Below are 17,430 nucleotides of genomic sequence, written 5' to 3'. Positions count from 1 at the left end.
ACGAGAGCAGAAAATACAACTTCAAAGAAAATAGCTTATATTCTAAGAAATTTGTATTCTGAATTTTTCAAAGTAGTTATTTCTTACACGTGTATATATAGGTACCGACCGTAATAATCGATATTTTAAATCTAAGCTGGTACGTATTATAATGTATGGTATCTATGCATATAAATGTTTTTACTTTTATTAATAATGTAAACAATTTGCTCGGTAGCACCGAATCATTTGTATGAAAAAAACTATAACCACACTTTCAAATAGAAATTTAAAATCTTTACAGCATCGGCGAAAAACATGATATGAGTATAAAGCATTAAAAATAATTTCAAAACTGTTAAGGTATCGAAATGTTTTTTTTTTTTTTTTTACACAAATAAAATAACAGAAACAACGTTTGAACAATTTTGACTAAATATAAGAAAGCAATTATAAATGGTATACTTTTTCCAATTCCTCCTGTTGTAAGAATCCGTCGCCATCTAGATCCAAGTAACGAAACAACGCGCTGACCATGTATTCCTTACCGCCGTTCCAACTCTTTTGGTACATAAGTTTGGCATGATTAATCAGCAACAAATTGTCCTGGAAAACCACAATGACGTTTTCGCGTGGTTCAAAACATAATTATAATTTTGTATGTATCGTTTTACGAATAAATTGTAATTATTGTTGAGGTGAGCCAACAACAAAAGAAAAAATCCCCACCTTTATTATTGTAGTTTTCATTTTGATGGTTCTTATTATCATAAGATTTCTTACGATTCTCCGCCTCTCCAACTCGTAAGACAGGCTCAAAAGCTGAGCGAGGTGGAAAAAGCTTTTTGTAAACATAATTTATATACGACCGAAGAGGGATACGCGCACGTTCCCAGAAGTACGATAAATCCTGACCGTAGGCATTAATTCCTGTGGCTGCGCACCCTCTTTTAATTGAACAAGAAACATTTATTACCATTTTATGCGTTTCACGTCAAAAAACAACTCACCTGGCGAGTGTTAGAAAAAAATGAGGATAACGTAATATCATCAAGGGCGGTTTCTAGCTGTGACGTTACAGTGGTCCGTTTGAGTCTAGTACGATATTACATTTATCTAATTAAGGTCCAATATGACAATATATTGTTTCTCCCCAATCATAAACTTACATATGGTATATTATTTTTAGTGATATCGGTCAATTTAACTACATTTTAAGGTTAAATGTAAATTTCTCTGCCTGTTATTTATTTATTTTTATACCCTAGAATTTTTAATTTTATTACCCTATTAAATAGATAAATTAGTCGATTCAGTGGAGGTGGTCCACCAAGTAAGTGTTTTATGGTTTTTTTTTATTTAAAAAATGACTGACCAAAATTCATCGGTTCTAAACAAACCAATATTCAGTTACCGGCAAATCATATACTTCCAATTATTAATCATTGCTGCTACCGATGTGGAAAGTTGAAAAATATAACAAATTTTAGAGAGTAGACGCTGGATTCAAATTGTCTATTGTCACAGCATATCTTACGATTTTAACGTTCGTGATATATACGTATACACTTAACTTATTGAAAGTCCGTAAAGTATATATATACTATTGCGTGGTTCACTTGAATGCCATCAAACCTGACATTCATATTTTATATTAATAATCACTATCTACACACATATAAAAATATGTATATACATTGTATGCTACATCGTTCACCGTTGTTATTATTTTATAACGGTTATAGGTTGTAACATAAATATTTATGACAATAATAAAGTAAATGAAAAAAAACTCAATAAAACTTACATACAAGTATTATACATGGCGGTGGGATCGATGGTGGCGAATAACGAATCAAAATGTGGTGATGGATGTGATATTTTATGATTTTATATATTGCTTATTATTATTCGGCACTTACATTATGGATTTTTTAAACTTTAGCATTTTCCCTCGTTTCTCGAGTAAATTAAAAATATTTTTCACACGGAAATATATATATACAAAGGGGTATACAATTTTCTATAATGAACGTATACGATGTTTATAAAACACTTATCGTTAACAGTAATGTTAGTGTGTTATTATATGTATTATAATTATTAAATGGAAGTTTTAATATTTATAAAATATGGATAGTAATTTTTCGAAAAAGGAAAAGTAATAATAATGCATTTATTCTTACGGAAATAATTGCTTTTTTCCAAGTTTTTAAAATACATTAAAAATGCTTTATTTTATTAAATACTTTATATTAGTAATTTGGGAAAAAATATAAAAAAAATTATAAGAAGAATTACACCAAAAAATATACCTAATTCAGTGGTATATATTTAAAAAGAGGCAGCATGGAAACTTTATTTTGAAAGCAACATTTCAGAAAATTGCGTTTTATATTTTAAATTATTCTGAACGCACTATATAGACTCATTTCAAAACAAGGGACTATTGGATTTTCTTGCAAATTATCAAGTTTTGAAATATATAATTAAAATAATTTCCTCTATTTTATATATTATTATAATCATAATATACAATTTTAAATTAAAAGTAAATATTACAATGCAAAATCCATTGGTCAGAGCTCACAAATACCGTAAATGAAAACATAGCTATGAAAAAAAAAGTCGATATCTTAGATGACTAAAATGTGTGTTTTATTTGTTTAATATTACTATTGATTATAAATATGTACGGTAAACAATATTACTTAAAAACCACTAGCGTCCAGAAAAAATAAATCTGAAAGTACAATATAGTCTCAATGCTATAGGTAATTTTTCTATTGAAAATTTTTTTTATATCTTTATATTGAAAGAAATAGAAACACAGACTTTTTATTATAACTAGAAATAGGAATTATACCCAGTTGCATTTTTATATGCTTTATACGAGTGTTACCCAACCTATGGGCCGCGAAATAATTTCTATGGGTCGCAACTAGCGATCAGTTCCATCAGGTAGTTCAGTACAATGATTATTAATAATACTTTATTATCACATACATAAATATATATTGTATATTTTTTGAGTTGATGAGATCGGGTATTCAACAAGCAGTGAATTGTGGTTGTCTTTCCAAAAACATTGGAAAATATTGCTTTATACTATTCAAATTATAATATTAGATTTTTATCTTTTTTTATTAATACGAAAAAATGTTAATCAGTAATACATTAAACGTAATCAATCAATTTTACATGAGTTTAAATTTTGAGATTTTAAGAGAATATATTTAGGCCTTTTGGACATTATAATATGAAATGTATACCTACTGTATAACTTGTAGTATTTATTCATTTATTTTTTTTTAATTTAAGAGTTAAACAAATTTAAGATTGTTATAACCAATGATGCATATCATACCTATTTATTTACAAAGAATTGATATTGTCATTAAGTAGAATTATATCTATTATAGTTTCTTTTGATCGCTAAAGGGAGATACATTTTCAAAATTATTGAAATTTCGATAAGAAATATGTATCGAGGTATGTAATTATTTATATAGAATGACAGCATTGAGAACAATGGTCTATCGTATGAAAACATCCATGTAAACGGTCCTCAGTCACAAATTATCTCGTATACGATGGGAAAGCGAACATGCTTTGCTATCTATTTCGATGACAAATCCATTTTATATAATCGAATTATGTTGTTATAATATATTGAACGCAAGGTGAACCAGGACGATTGCCAAAATAGTTCACAGTTTACACAACAACAGCGCCAGCCAATATTTGCTCTAGACTAGGCATGTCAAAATTAAAATATCAACTGGGCCAAATATATTGAGTATTTTACAACGTGGGATACACAAAAAAAGTTATCGAAAAAAATCCATTTTAAACCAATTTTTAATCTTATCTGGTATGGAATCAACAGGTAAAATTTAATTATTTATAAGCATTTTTAAAAGATAGTTAAAATGTATATGAAATACAAATAAAAATAAAATTATTATTGATGAGAGGTACTATCTAAATTACAAAAAATACCATTTTAATAGGTCGTCTAAGATATTTCGGCTTGACACCATTTAAACGCGAACTGTTTCGGTGTATAAAAATATCTCGATCCTTAAAATAAACTATAAATTTATACATATTTTTGACATTTATTTTTATTTAATTTTATTTATAGTTTAAAATATTATACATGCAATACTCACAAGATTGCAAAGAAAAAATATAATATTATTATTTATAACTTATATTATGGGCTACACCCCTTAAAAAAATTATCGTATCATAATTTTTATAATCAATTATTATTAAAATCATATCATAAGAAAATATTTTGGGATCACTTATACTTTTTATTTTATTCATTATAGATTGTTGATGATTTCATCTTTAATGTTGTAACAATTGACACGATTGTAAGAATATCGAAGTTTATCTTTATATTTTACTGCAATGAAAATATAATATACAGCACGATTTATACGATATGTTTACAACAATAAAATAAAATGAGTTCAATCCAAGATGGTCACATCGAAATGGCCAAGCTAAGATGGCTACGCCGAAATATCAGGGTCCGCATATTAATTATTTGTTTATGATGTTTGCAATATTTGTTAACACCTCTTTTATTTAAAATCGTTTGAATTAAAATTAAATAGTAATATTCATTGACGAATATCAAATATATTATATACCTTCATGATTTCATATTGTGGAGAGCCACAAGACTTTTTTCCTTTTGATTTAGTTTCGAACTCTACGGTATTGTCTTCGGTTTTCGGTAGTAATCGGACGTCCTTGGCCTTTGATGCTAAAAATTTAAAACATTATATTTTGTTAGTTGACATAGCAAAAGTTTCCGAAAAAACGTGTGCAGAGATCAGTAGAAAACTTATTGGATGAAAATATCAGCTGAAAAAAGGTAAATGGAAAACTCATTTATCATCGGTTTATAAAACAGAAATTTTTTTTTTTTTGTTCCATCTAATTTGGTCTTGGATAGTTTTCAATATACATTTTAATAATACATGATATTGTATTGACATTTAATGTTTTTTGTTTTCAAGTATAGAGGAAAGTAAAATATAATCTAATAAAAAAAAATAAAAATTAGATTTTCCGGTAATTTTTAATTTTAGAAATTAAAAAATTCCTGATTAAAATTTGGAGCATAAATTAGTTACTTTATGAACATGATTTTGGGAATCATAAGTCGTTTATATATTTAAATGGCAAGCAAAGAGTTTCTTTGTGAATCGGAATAACAATACTTGCATTTTTAACTTATTCACAGAAATCAAATTAGGATGCAGATGATTTTGACAAGATGTTTATGATGATGTTTCTGACTTAGGATAAAAAAAAAATGCTTTAGGCTAACAAGAAATTATAAAATAGGGATTTTTAATTATTATTTATATTTAATTATAGTAATTTTTTTTAAATACCCACTTGAAATTTAAAATTTAATAAATTAATCTATTTGATATGTAATACTATACTATAGCAAAGTAATAAAGGTAAATACAATATGAACTCAAAAATCCTGACTTAGGTGAGCACTGGAGTGAGAATAATCGATAAGAACCAAATATTTTTTCTAGTATACTTTTCTATATAAGACCAGGGATGGGATGAGTTTATATTTATGTAGCTGCAGTGACTATGTGTACATGCAATTGAAATAAATGACTTCCATTCAATATTTACTTTTGATCTTGAACTAACCTGAAGGTATGAAACATTTTAAGGAATGGTCTATCTCTATGTTGACACCGTTTAAACAGCCGGCTTTGTGCAGTTCACATCTATTGTCGTACAACTGTCCGTTCGTGCCGCACACTCGGCGTTTAACTTGACCGCATTTCCTTACACATATGCAACGAGCAACACCACCTAGTGCCACGCACTCTTCACCTCGGCCGCAGTAATGCACAAGACAAGGATCTAATAAAATATAGAAAAAATAATTAATAAGCAGGTTATAATTAAATTATCAACAAACAACAGACGAGGAAATCTTAATTTTCGTTTTTATTTATTTTTTATTTTTGTGATTTGAAGAACAATCTAGTGATGATAACTCAAACTGTATTTTAGGCCATTTCAAAATGTGTCTTTACTTATTTTGATAACTTGTGTATTTGGCTTCCTCGATTCGAGTTATTGTGACTTTATTGTACTGAATACAAAAACGGGTGATCGAAATTTTAATCTTTCAATTAAAATCACAAAAGTTCACTTAAGACAATTATTACAATAAACAATAAATAAATAAATATAAAACATTAACAAATTAATTAATAAAAAGAATAATAAAAATTGCTTTGAATGAAATTGATTACATTTAATTAACAGTAATTATAGAGACTTAAAATTTAAAAATATTAGGTAGTTGTTAATACATGTATATGAATTATTTTCGAACTGGTTTTCAATTATTAATTATAATTAGGTTATTATTTATAGATACTATAGTCATAGGCGGACATTTGATTGAATTTTTGGAGGGCTATAATAATTCAATGTAAAATAACTCGCATGGGCTTCGCCCCCACACCCCCTTCCAATACACAAGTAAAACTTATTACCATTAAAAATATAGATATGTTTAAATTGTATTAAAAAAACACTAAATAACGTATATTTAAAAATAATTAATATTTTATTTTTATGAAAAATAACTATTTGTATTAGCAAAGATACTCAAAATATCTTTGCTTTTTATATTTTTCGATATATCTTTTTAAATATATAGTATTGAAAGATTGCTGAACCTATCTTGAACCAACAATATCCTTAACCAAGTTTTTTTTTCATTGCACAGAAACTTCTTTCGCAAGTAGCCAAACTATGTAATTGGTATTGTTAATGCTATTGTAAATAGTTTTTTATTATTTCTTATTTTACGATTTTCAAAAAAAATGAACAGATAATTATAATATTATAAATAAACTATAAAAACAACGAATAAAATTTCTAACAAAGTTTCGATTTTAGGGGGGCTATTTAAATTTTTGGGGGGTCTAAGCTTCCAAGCTTCCCAAGCCCCCCCCGATATCCACCTATGACTATAGTTATTATGTATATATTATAGTTAGATATTATAGAAATTATTTTTAAGTCTTATTTCAAACAAAACTAATATTTTAATAAAAATGAATTTAATTAACCTATATTATACATGTATAACCTTTTAAACATAAGTTTTTTCCGGCTAGAAATAAAATTAATTATAAAAATCACTTAACACTTTAGTAAGTAACTTTTTTTATCTTTTTTTTTATTAGCAAATTTACAATTTGTATTAACAAACACAATAAGTATGTGTGATAATATGTACAATAAACAATTTATGTATATAAATGACAGAATGAAATTATTAAGGAGACTATCCAATGATAGAATCTTTCAGAATTAATCAATTAACAAATTTAACATAATTTATAAATTGTTTTATTTAGCTTAAAAGATCCCGATACCAGCGCCTTTTGAGATGATAGATGGAATTGTCAGGTAATGTGAGGATAAATGGCAAATAAGAGGATTTTGATTTAGCTGTAATTTTTTGTGGAATTTATTATAATATTATTTGTTTAGTTTTTCAATAACTAATTAAATCTAGATTTAATTAAATTAAATTTATTAAATCAAGATGGTTTAAAAGAACAGATGAAGTTACAGTAGGATCTATATCAGAAGTAATATAGCTGTATCATCAGTATAGGTTGCGATAATTGTGTTAGCTGTTTTTAGAATATTAGATGTAAATATATTACACAGATTAGGGAAGAGAACACTTCCTTGGAAACTCCAGCAATTATTGAAAAACATGGAGAAGTTGAACTGCCTTGTCTAACTGAAAAAGTTCGGTTGAAAAGATAAGAATGGATTATCAAGTAGTATAGTACTGGAAGGAATTGTTTTAATTTGTGAAGTAGGCCATTGTGCCATATGTGGTTAAACGTCTGAGCAACATCTAAAAAAACTTCAGGGCAATATTTTTTATTTTCAAAAGAGGTTGACATTTTATCGGTGGGTTGGTGAATTTGGTGTATTGTTGAGTTATTATTCCTGAAGTCGAATTGTAAGTGGAGTATTATATTCTGGGATATTATTATTGGTCTTATTCTTATAAATATAATTTTTCAAATATTTTTCCTAAAATAGGAAAAAACTGATTGGTCAGCAAGAAGATGTTAAATGTTTATTTTTTTGAGGTTTATAAATGAGGATTACTATGGAGAACTTCCATGTCAAAGGGAAATAGGAAAATCTTAACATGGAGTTGTATTTGCATGTGAAGAGTATTATTGTTTTGTATGGTAAGAGTTTGAGTATTTTGTTGAAAACTAGATCGTATCCAGAAGACTTTCTTATTTTTAGTTCATTAATTATTTGTTTAACTTCATACGGCGAGGTATGCTTTGCTGGATAGTTTATGGGTAGTGGACTATTAAAAAGTTATTTAACGTGTTTAGATGTTCAAGTTCTAGTTTATATTTAGGTGAGGGGTGTATATTTTTGAGAAGCGGTTTCCAAAAATATTATCCATCTCATTGCTTGATACCATATAGTACATCATTTGGACCATTTATGGGAGGAATTAATTCTTTAATTTTAAATTCTTTTAATTTTTGTGGTTTTCTACAGGGAACCGTCTTTGATTAAAGATATTGGAATTTTTCTTGAAAATATTCTGATTCATATTTTTGTATTTGTTTTTTAATTAAGTTAGATAAATTATTGAATATTTATTTATCGGATAGGAAGTTGTAATGTTGCTAACGTGAGCGAGCCCTACGCTTTTTTATAGTGAATTCTCGAATATTGGGAGGAAGAAGGTTATTGTTTATTGAGTTATTAGGTATATTTATGGCATGCGATGAAAGTTGTGGTCTGTATTGAAGTTGTTAAATTTTGGACTACCTCTTCTATTTGATCCTTGTTTATAGTGAAATTTTTAAATAGGTGAGGTTTACTAGACGTATGGAAAAATGGTTTCAGTTGACAGGTCCTTTTTCTAATGAAGGACGAGGAGGATTTTTAGTAGCTTGACTATTTATTTGGATAATAATTGGGCTATGATCGCATGTTGGGTCATCTAAGTTTGTAATAGAATAATAAATTTGTCTGGGTATTAAAGTGTTTTGGACTAGGCAACTCCATTGAGGATGCTTTGTATTGAAATCTCCACCGATTGAAAAAAATTGACCGGGAGAACTCAAAAATTATTCAATATTTTGATAGGATATTGCCGGTTTTGAAGGGCAGTAAACTGAGTAAGTACATTAAATTTGTATTAGAAAAATAAGTTTTGAAATCCATAAAAAAAAAAAACAACAGTAATTTATTAATCGCATTTTATCTTGAAACAGTGCATTAATTACAAATCATTAACCATTATCTCTCCTTAGATGTTCAATGTGGATACCTTAAATCGGTATATAGGTATAAAATCGCATGTTAAAATATAAACCGTGATGATCCAGTAGGCCATTTTTGCCTTCAAAACCTATTCTGTCATAGCCATGTCACTCTTACGCAGGTCAGTATTAATCTTTTAAAAATAATTATTTGTTGAAATTTAAAATCGAATAATCAATTATAGATTTATTAGAAAATTTAAGCATATTTGTTATAAACAGACCAGGCCTGGCTTAAGGGGTAGGCAACATAGGCCCACGCCTAGGGCGGCATTTTTCATGGACAATTTTTATGAATAAAAAAAATTATTTGATAAAATATTTACACATAAGGGGCGGCAAAAACTAAATTTCGTCTATGTTTGTTTAAATACTTGAAGCGAGCCTGAAACAGACTTTGAAAACTTTGAAAAAGTAGACTTATAGATTTGTGGTAAAATGCTATATAACTAGTACTTTAGAATATAATATATTGTAAAAGGTATTTTTATTCTACTGGAGTTGAAATTGGTTTTTGAAAAAAAAAATCAATTTATATATATATATATTAATATATTATACTGTATATAATATACATATAATATATGTCAGTGAATTTCTATGAGTGAACGAACAAATTATTTTTTATGTTTGATATCCAATCAACCTAATGAATTTATAACTCAATTAGCTAATGATATTTCACACTGTTGTGTTGCTATTTGAAACCAATGATGTAGCCAGAAGGGGTTTGGATGTTGTAACTCCCTCTCACCATTATTTTTTTTCAGCTTTAGTGAAGTAAGGTTAAAAACGTTATAGATACGATTGTTTCTGTATTGTGGCTATTACTTGCTGTCTGTTGTGTACCACAAAAAGTTGCAGAAGCAAAATATATTTTGTGTTTTTTAACCTTTTCTGACCCATTCACATTTTTTTAAAGAAAATTTTTTTTTCTTTCAATATTATGAATAAATATAAACTTTATAATATGTAAAATTAAAAAAAAAAAAATTCGATCATTTTCTTGAAAAATTCATGCTAGTTCACTATAGTGTTCTCTAGGATACAACTGATGTGAATTATTTGGTGATACGAGTAGTAAATTATACACATTTATATTTATTTACACATTATTTACACATTAATTATAATTTTAAAAGGTATCTAAAACGTTTAAAACAATACAAATTTCTTAAAAATAACTATATGAAATTAATAAAAAAAACAAAAAAACAAGAACATTTATGTGTTAGTCTTGAACCCTAACTAATTGAAAATTCTTGGTTACACCATTACTGGAAACAATATAATCATACAACAAAAGCATTGAAAATCGGATATTAATCAGTAATCGTTAACGCATAATTTCTCAAAACGAGAATGCAAACATAAACTATAATTTATAACGGAAAAAAATTACTATAATTTTATACATTTATCAGATTAGTTTTTGATCATGTACATCACTGCTCTGGAACGTGTTTCTGACGCTGCTCTTAGGATAATATTAAATTTTATTTATCACATAACAATAATAATAATAACCTTTGTCGTGAAAAGATGGAAGATGTTCACCGTTTTTGGATAATACGATTCTATTCAAAATACAAGGCGACGTGCACGTTTCAAAAACCAACCGAATCGATGGGATGTGCGGTAATGGCGGCAATCCACGTGTAACTGTAATATTCCCAAAGAATATTGAAAGCGAATTTCACACGTACTTTGTAAACGTGTAAACTTCATTATCTCAATCCGACGTAAGATAAAGTCCAAGTGATAATGACACTACAATACTATGTATAATCGTAAATACATGACACGTACTTGTATACACATACATATATCACCTACCACTACACGTTGTGTAACACAATGCAACTCATTTTTTAAATTTTTATTTCGCTCTAATGCACACACACGCTATCCTTATATGCATTAATATGATCGTATTTAATTTTTCTTTTTCAGTTATTTATATCATATTATTGCATGTATGGTAATGGCACTGATAATGCTTTCAGAAATTAGTAGAGATGAACTAGGTTGATAGTTAAAAGATTATAGCCGATATGTGTTAATTTGAGGTGGCTGATCATATTGTCCTATTTCCGTTTGGTATACCTATTATATTATTTATATGATACTGAATAGTACTTTTTGGATACAAAGTAGAGAGTTTTCTTATTTTGCATGCTACGTGTTGCCCAAAAATTTCAAACTCATCATAATTCAGAAACCCCAAAATTGAAAAATAATACTTAAATACCAAAATAATAAATGAATAAACTTAAATTTAAATTTAAAATAAACTAATAAATGTCTGCATCTACATATGCTTGAAATGTTATATGTTATTTTATTGTTTTGTGATATTTTTTGTCATCGGTGGAAAACAAATTTTGCTTTATAACATGTTAAAAAACATTTATAAAATTTGTATAACATGTTATAGAACTTTTTTATAAATAATGTAATATCATAATGTTACGTAGGTGTGAACGTGGCATAACTAGTTGCGATCGATTAATAATTTTGGTAAATCAAACATACAGTATACTTTTATACGTTTAAAGCGATAGGTATCCACATAAATTGATGACCATTCGTTTAACGATAAATACACAACTAGATTTATCAAATCACGTTTAGGTTGTTAAATTGGTAATAAATATCCATTAAAAAACCTTTGGATTTTCCTCAGTTGAACCATCTCTAATGTCATTGGAAAAAAAAGATTTAAAAATATACGAAAAAAAGGTTATCAAATTAATTAATATTATTGACTGTTATTTTAATATGTGGTGTTTTTTATGATTACCAATACTTTATTATACATTTTTTTGTGTTTTTTGAAATATATACGAATAAAAATTATATTATGCATGCATTAATTTCTAATTATAATACGGAATAATAATAATAATAATAATAATAAAAATAATAATTAAAAAATGGTAAATATCGAATGCATATCTCATTTCTGTATTATTATTATTGTATAATACACTGCGTATATAATATTACGCGCATCATATTGATTCCACAGAATGACTGATTTTCTCGACCAACAATAATAAATGAGGAAATCGAATGATTATTGATTCCTCTTTTATATATATAAAAAAAAAGTCTTGGTAGTTCGACGAAATCGTTATGCACGTCTATTATGTATACGCATGACTCGCTTACAATGATCGAATAGAACTTGGACCAAATATTATTGTTATGGACTATCTACGTTACATATATTCGTAAAATACAAGCTTGATAAATATACTACAAAATAAGGCGGTCATGAGTTCAAACGAAATATAAAAAAATCCTATGAAGAGACTATATTACCCCATTTAATGGATTATTATATTATATTTATACGTGGATTATGGCAGTTAAATTTTGTAGTTTAATTTTCGACAAGATTTTATTAAACTTCACTATGAAGTTTTATAATATTAAATGGTGTGTCAAAATTATTTGAGTGCACCAATTATGAACACGATTGCCTATCGAGTATTTCACGCCTCAACAGAAGTGAATTTAAACATAAATCAAATGATTATTAAGCTTTTTATAATAATGATTGCTTATTTACTGTTAGGTTTAAAAGAAGTATATATAATTCTTATGTGTCTCACTCCTACGAATAGCTCAAACAATTATTTATAGACATATGGCAAATACTCATATGTATTTTACATATTGGTATTATATTTTATACCGAATATATTATATTTTTAGATCACTGAAAGTTTTTTTATATTATGCACGAATAAAGTGTTAAGATTTGAGAGAGCGTATACATGTGTGTAATAAAAAAAAAAAAAAAAAACGAGCCGAAAAGGGAAAAATAATCTCGATAAAGTTCTTCTATCTCATCGTGGTCGGTTCCCTCGAGACGTAGCCTCAGAAAATCGTTTGCTATAATATATATATATATCACTACTGCTGTTCAACAACGTTTAACAAAATAGCGTACCGCGTCCGTGTCATTGTATTGATTACAGTGCTCGGTCCATCGATATTACTCGCCTTCACAACACCCCCTCCAATCACTTCACGAGGCACCCCCCCCCCAGGTTATGGTTAGATTGCCACCCCTAACATCAACATTATTTATGACGGACAACCCCCTTGCACTCACTCACGGCAAATTAAATTACCACGCAATATTTATAAATAAATTATACCCTTAAATAATAGTTTGATGGTCGGTACGAAACCAGTACTGGCAGGTATTATATTTATAATATTATATAATATACAAGTTAAACGTATTTTTATTATCATATTAGTATATAACGATATTATGGGTTAGAAAAAAAAGATACCGTGAGTTATATTTGATTTTCAAATTGAAAGTTTTACTTTTGCCTGATATAATACTATCGTCATCGATATTATTTCTACTGTTCATTCATTAAATAAAAGTTACACACAAAGAATTCGAATGTTTGTATGTAAGCGTATTTACAATTTTATTCCACTTTTGTCCTCCAGTTAAGTTAAGAAAAACTCCCTCAGGGCATTTTAATATAAATCTTATAGGATATGATTAGATTATTATACCTATATATATATACATTTATATAAGTACATAATAACGGATATGTATCTTGATTTATCAACTACGAGAGACGATAATTATTTACCAACGTGTTATTATTATTATTATTACACTGTATTATTATGTATTTTTAAAGTGATTAAACTAAACATTTTATTATTTTTTAAACGATATTGACACAAATAATACTTTAAACGGGTCGTTGTTGAAAGAATAAAAGCAAAAGAATAATATAAAAATATTACAATTAAAAAACATATTTTATGTTTAATTTGAAAATAAGACTATTTTTGTATCAAATAAGCCAGATAATATTTTAAATATCTGATATACTATTTTTTTAAATTATATTGGTTATTTATTACAAATAGGTAAACTGAAATTCGTTGTAAATGAATTTTCGAATAGAATAGCAATTATCACAGTCTTAAAATTTAAAAATATTCTTTACAATAAATATGAATTAGGACACCAAACTTTAATTTTTTCACATATACAGATTATCTAAATAATATTGAAGTTTTTATTATTGACATATATGATTTACATTGACTATTTAAAGTTTTAACATAAATTACTATCTTATATCGGACTAATGGTTTATTAATTGTTATAACTTATAACATTATTTAAAGCTTAGATCACAAAGTAGAATAATCTAAATATATATATATTCGGTTTAAACTTCAAATAATTATAATTAATAAATCATTAGTTTGATATTAGAATTTAGATATGAATTAAAATGTTCAGAAACTGTTTGGAAAATTGTGTACCTCAAAGTTTAAAATCATCCAAATAATTGAGGTAAAAAAAGCAACATTTTGGAAATTAATGTAAATAAATTTCAATTCATAAATTAATACTGATAGAGCTAAAAATAACTAAAATAAAAGAATCAATTAAACTCAATACGTTCAAAGAAATAAATTGCTAATGCTTAATAAAATAAATAAAAAGTATTCACTATGTAAACAAATATATTTTATTTATATATAATATTCGTTCTCTCTAAGTAGGAACGTTAATATATTTTGTTAGCGCATTTCTGATACGTGAACTCGGTATTAATATAAATATACATACATGGAGTGATGCAAGGTTGATCTTTCAACATTGATAATAATCTCATGATACAGAGTAAAATTGAAAACCTATTTCGCGTTTTACTAACGCAGGATTTTTAAGGGTCTTTGTAATTACTGTTTAATTTAATTTTATATGTATTCCAATAAAATGTTCACTAAAATATGTTTTATCTCTCAATCGCCTATTTTGATAGTTACATAATTTATGATTTTCTTTAGGTCATATCTTCTTCATATATCATGTACATCTGTGGCTTAAGAAACTAAAAACCGTGAGACAAATTTATATAAAAGTTGTCACATTCAACCAATCTCATGGTAGAATTAATTTTTCATCATGATTATAATTTAATTAATTGATTGATACAATAATAATGTACTGACTAAAAATATTATTACATATATAATTAAATTTTAAACAGTATTATACAAAAATAATATATGTGTATAAATAATAATAATTTTAATATTATTAATGTTTTTTTTTTTATTAATTAATAATTCTAGTTCATTGAATAATTTCTTGATTTTAATTGAATTATTTCATTTTAAAAGAGGAAATTTTAAAGAAACAAAACGTATTGGAGTGTATAATGTTTAATAAGATATTTACCGTAAGCATTTTTAAAAGTTCAACAATCGCAAAACGTAAACATTTTTCGATTCCATTCTCTAAAACGAGATTAAGTTCTCTAGATTTCTACGGAAACCACTGAAATACCCTGTATATGAGCTACTTCGGTTATCCAATTGGTTTTATTGCTTATGAGTTTAGTAAAAGTAGCAGCCCAACAGTTTGAAAGAGGGAAAGTAGTAGTAAAAATGTTCGACCACGAAAGGGTATATATGATATAACAACGGCGATATGTTCTGAATTAAACGTTTCGTCCGAGATTGTGAAGTTTAGGATAAGGGGAGGACCTGGTGTCGCCAGCGGCGGCGTAAAGGGTGGCGAGCTTTCATCGTTTATCAACCAGATGCGCCAAAGGGCCTTTTGTAGCACTTATCTGGTCGTTTTTCTTGCTTGAATTAATTTCGTGCGTCTCGCACTGCGATAAAATGAAGGTAGGAAAAGATAAAAATGGAATAAAAGTAACAAAGTTTTTTCTCCCTTTTTAACGCAAACGTCGCCTCGCGTTTTATTTAAGGCTTATATCTAGAGTGGCGCGGGCGAGCGACAACCGTGTAAAATTACCCGTCTAGAGCGCATTATTTTACAGACTTCTTTTTCAAAGACATGTATTTTAGTTTAAACGGAACATTCGTTGGTCTATCTCTTTCTCTCTCCCTCGGTACCCCGCACCTAGGTAGATATACACAATATAATGTGTTGACTATATATACCGTCGTTATGTGCTATCCCAATGATATATTGCACACGTGTTTGAAATAAAAACAAATTTTTTCTGTGTTTCGTTATTTTAATTATAATTAGGTTTGGAAGCTGTAATAGTGAGGTTATAAAAACTGGTAAATATATGCATGATGCGAAATTACCGCGCAAGTGACCTGGAATGACATTCTATTACAGCAGTGATGTCCAACCTTTTTCCTTTGGCGGGCCACTTTGGTAAACAATTATCCTCAAGCGGGCCACTAAGTATAAAAGTACAAAAATAATCTTATATATTGGACTTGTTTTCATATCTTTTATTGTCTATTGAAAAGATTATGAATTAAGGTACACATTAGTTTGATTAGTACGTTATATTAAGTACACGGATGATATCGATATTTAATTATAAAGTTTGCATATGAAAATGTCAGACAGAAAAAAACGCAAATATATTGATGATTGCCGAATTTTCAATGGTCTATAAATTACCTTTTTATTGAAATTAATGGAAAGCCATTTTTCTTGTGTGTCGTGTAACGGTTTCAGTTTTTAAAGAAATTAATATCAAACGACATTATGAATCAAAAAATGTTTTATTTTAGAAAATTCGTAACGGGTCACATAGAATACCTTTGCGGGCCACATGTGGCCCGCGGGCCGCGGGTTGGGCACCACTGTATTACAGTATAAAATGATTACCTATGTTTTGTATTCATTCTTATTTTTTATTCGCATTATATATGCCTTTGTATATATATATATTTATAAATACACATATTTATCGTACGGATACATTGGTCGGTCGGTATAGGCGATTCAAAATACATCAATTTTTCACTCTATTTTTCACGCTGAACGTACGCATGATCAGTGTGTGAACCAGAGGGTATTAAAGAGAGTATTACGAGCAACAATGACTTAGTAGTCATGACTACTATAGCGAGTATTGACTGACGTGACGTGACTACATAGTATACTATAGAGTTGTTACATGCGTACTATATATGTAGTAACCACCAACCATCGTAATTCGTAATATTATTACGGTGTATTGAAGCCAGTGCTAAGAGTACACATGTA

The 17,430-nt window shown here is 27.6% G+C and overlaps 1 protein-coding gene across 2 annotated transcripts in view; it reads right to left on the bottom strand.

The window, feature by feature from the left end:
- LOC112684171 (follistatin-related protein 5-like) overlaps positions 1 to 17,430 on the bottom strand; it is a 233,289-nt gene that overhangs the window by 17,472 nt on the left and 198,387 nt on the right. For both annotated transcript variants that reach the window (XM_025555529.1, XM_025555528.1), the window contains exons 4-6: positions 5,680 to 5,898; positions 4,647 to 4,762; positions 445 to 585 (exon numbers count right to left, since the gene is read on the bottom strand). In XM_025555529.1, the coding sequence (XP_025411314.1) occupies positions 445 to 585; positions 4,647 to 4,762; positions 5,680 to 5,898 (476 nt within the window). The remainder of the gene's footprint in view (positions 1 to 444; positions 586 to 4,646; positions 4,763 to 5,679; positions 5,899 to 17,430) is intronic.

This window comes from Sipha flava, unplaced genomic scaffold (assembly GCF_003268045.1).
Source record: "Sipha flava isolate LNK unplaced genomic scaffold, YSA_version1 242_pilon_pilon, whole genome shotgun sequence".
NCBI lineage: Eukaryota > Metazoa > Arthropoda > Insecta > Hemiptera > Aphididae > Sipha > Sipha flava.
Note: the sequence above shows the minus strand (reverse complement) of the source record. Positions and strands in the feature narration are given on the sequence as shown.